The 2,645-nt window shown below is 19.2% G+C and overlaps 1 protein-coding gene across 1 annotated transcript in view; it reads right to left on the bottom strand.

The window, feature by feature from the left end:
- The window catches only part of LOC102677394 (voltage-dependent T-type calcium channel subunit alpha-1G), a 201,276-nt gene that overhangs the window by 136,515 nt on the left and 62,116 nt on the right, over positions 1 to 2,645 (bottom strand). The window contains 1 exon segment of the mRNA XM_031511741.1: positions 2,243 to 2,376. Coding sequence (XP_031367601.1) covers positions 2,243 to 2,376 — 134 coding nt within the window.

The raw sequence follows: 2,645 nt of genomic DNA, 5'->3' as shown, positions 1-2,645 counted from the left end.
CATTTTTTTCCGAAAAATAAATCTAAAATTTTAATACATTTATATTTTTTTATTAATATTATTTTATTAATATTTTATTTTAAAAAAATATATTTTTATCATATCTATATATTAATCGATAGAAACAATTTTTCCTTACTTTTAAAAAATTTTAAGTTTGAAACTAAAATAAAATCTAAAATAAAATCTTCTATTTGAATTGCATTTACTATCTCTCAATTTGTTATTTTGTATATGAAAGAATAAATTGAATATCATATTATTCCTGATAAATCAATAATTAAGTAAATCAATTATTGTAAAATATAATTTAGGAATATTAAATTTTTATATTCTAATGAAGAAATGTTTTCTCTATAAAATTTGGATAAAGTTATATTTCTTGTTTAAAATTTTTAATATAATTTTAGTTTATATTCAATTGAATTCATTTATTAATGTGAAGTCTTATTATTGAAACAAGAAATCATATATAATAGGATCGACTTCCTATTATATAAAGTTCATATCATGAACTGTTTGTCTTCGACAAGTTCAATTAAGTAGAATAAGATTCTATTTATTCAGACACATTAATAGACGATTCCACTTATTATCATATTATTAACACATATTATCAATTTTCATAATAAAATTTAAGAGTAATAAGAATAATAAGAGTAATAAGACTATTTTTTTTTGGTTTAGATAATAATTTTATTTAAAAATTCTATTTTATTATAGATTTTCAAACGAAAATATCTATTTATAAAAATTCAGTAAAAATTCGTAGTTGTGAATTATTATTTATTTCATATTTTACAATGGTAAATATAAAAACAATATTCCTATCTCTTTTTGGATAATAATTTACATTTACTCAAAAATTTTATCCTATATTATTATTAACAACCTATAACATTTTAATTTTAAAAATATTTTAATTATTAAAAATTTATAATTATGAATTGAATGTTATCCATAAAAAGAAGAACTCATAAAAAATATATATTGAATTAAAAATAACATTCATAAAAATAATATTTAAATATTTCATATTTTTTCTTTAAATATTTATCTCCATTCATAATCGTAATAGTATTAAATTGTATATTATATTAATTTATTAAATTATATATTAAATTAATTATTAAAATTAATTTAAATAATTATAACTTTCTTATACATATATCATTTTTTATATAAAATATAATATATAGAAAATAAAATATATAAAAAACAACTCTGTTTATTAGCATTATTTTTTATTATTTATTTAATTATGTAATTTTTTTTAGACGAATATTCACCTAATATTGAAAGAAATGCAAGCCTTATAATGAAATTAATAATCGCAAATTTTATAATTAATAGTTGCAAATTTTACATTCAAGTTTCGTTTAATTAATAGAATCGATCAACATCAATTGAATAATGTAATAAAAAATGAGTCATTTCACTATGCCAACTAAATTTATTTTTAAACTATTTATTGTATAAAAAAATGTTTCAAACAAAAATTTTTTTAAAAAATTTAGAAAATTATTTAAATTTTTATAATTAAAAAATTTTTTAGCCAGCATTTTAGCCAGCAAATTAAAAAATTTTAGCCAAAATCATATATTCATATTATAGATTATATTCAAAAAATAAAATAAACTTTATTCCTTTATTCATTCTTCCAAAAAGCGAAATATAAAAAAAACTAATTATTGCATACCATTTTTAATATCAAAAAAAACTTTTCTTTGAAACATATTTTTATGTTTTACAATACAAATGTTTATATATTTATAAATAATTTACAAGTAAGTTCAGAGTTAAATAACTTATTCTATATAATATAAACAAATTTTAAGAATTCTATATAATATAAAAAAATTTAAGAATTCTATTTATTGCACAATATCTATTAAAGTCTCAAAAATTCATTGAAAACGTTAAAAAAATTTATATATATATATACATTTATTAATGAAACTAATCATTTTTAATAAATAAATAAGTAAATTTATTTATATTTCTAACATATTATTAACATAAATTAGAATTAAAAATAATGGGAATATAACAGTCCATATCAATATATATAATCTTTTTTTCGAATATATTTGCATAAAGATCAAATTAAAAGAATATATATATAAAGAAATTTGCCAAAGATTAATTTCTTTCTTAATTTTCATCAATAACTTTATATACATTGTAAAATATATATATACATGACAAATTCCTAAATAAGAGATAATTAACAAGCACTTACCCAGCAATCACTATAAAGAAGTCCAATCTATTCCAGGAATCCGCGAGATACGTCCCTTTTCCGTAAATGCCCATCGCGACCATTTTGATTGTCATCTCCAGGGAGAAAAAGGCGAAAATGATATCATCGAACATCTGTAAGCCGGAGCAAGAAGACTGATTAGATGGGAACACGTTTAACCTGATCATGCAGACTTAATTGATCAAGGACACTAGAATAACAAGTCATTAGCTGTCGAACTACCAACTGCAGTTCAATCATGTTTGTCACCCCTTTCTGCTCGACGTGTAAAGCCGAACGTGAAAAGCAGGACAAACAATGCAATTAATCAATCCTGACGCCACAACTGGTATCTATATATTTTTTTATGGAGCTTTGAAAGGAAAAGAGAAAACTTTTTTCC

This window comes from Apis dorsata, unplaced genomic scaffold (genome assembly GCF_000469605.1).
Source record: "Apis dorsata unplaced genomic scaffold, Apis dorsata 1.3 scaffold_346, whole genome shotgun sequence".
Classification (NCBI taxonomy): Eukaryota; Metazoa; Arthropoda; class Insecta; order Hymenoptera; family Apidae; genus Apis; species Apis dorsata.
The sequence above is the reverse complement of the archived record's forward strand: the minus strand, read 5'-3'. Positions and strand labels throughout refer to the sequence as shown.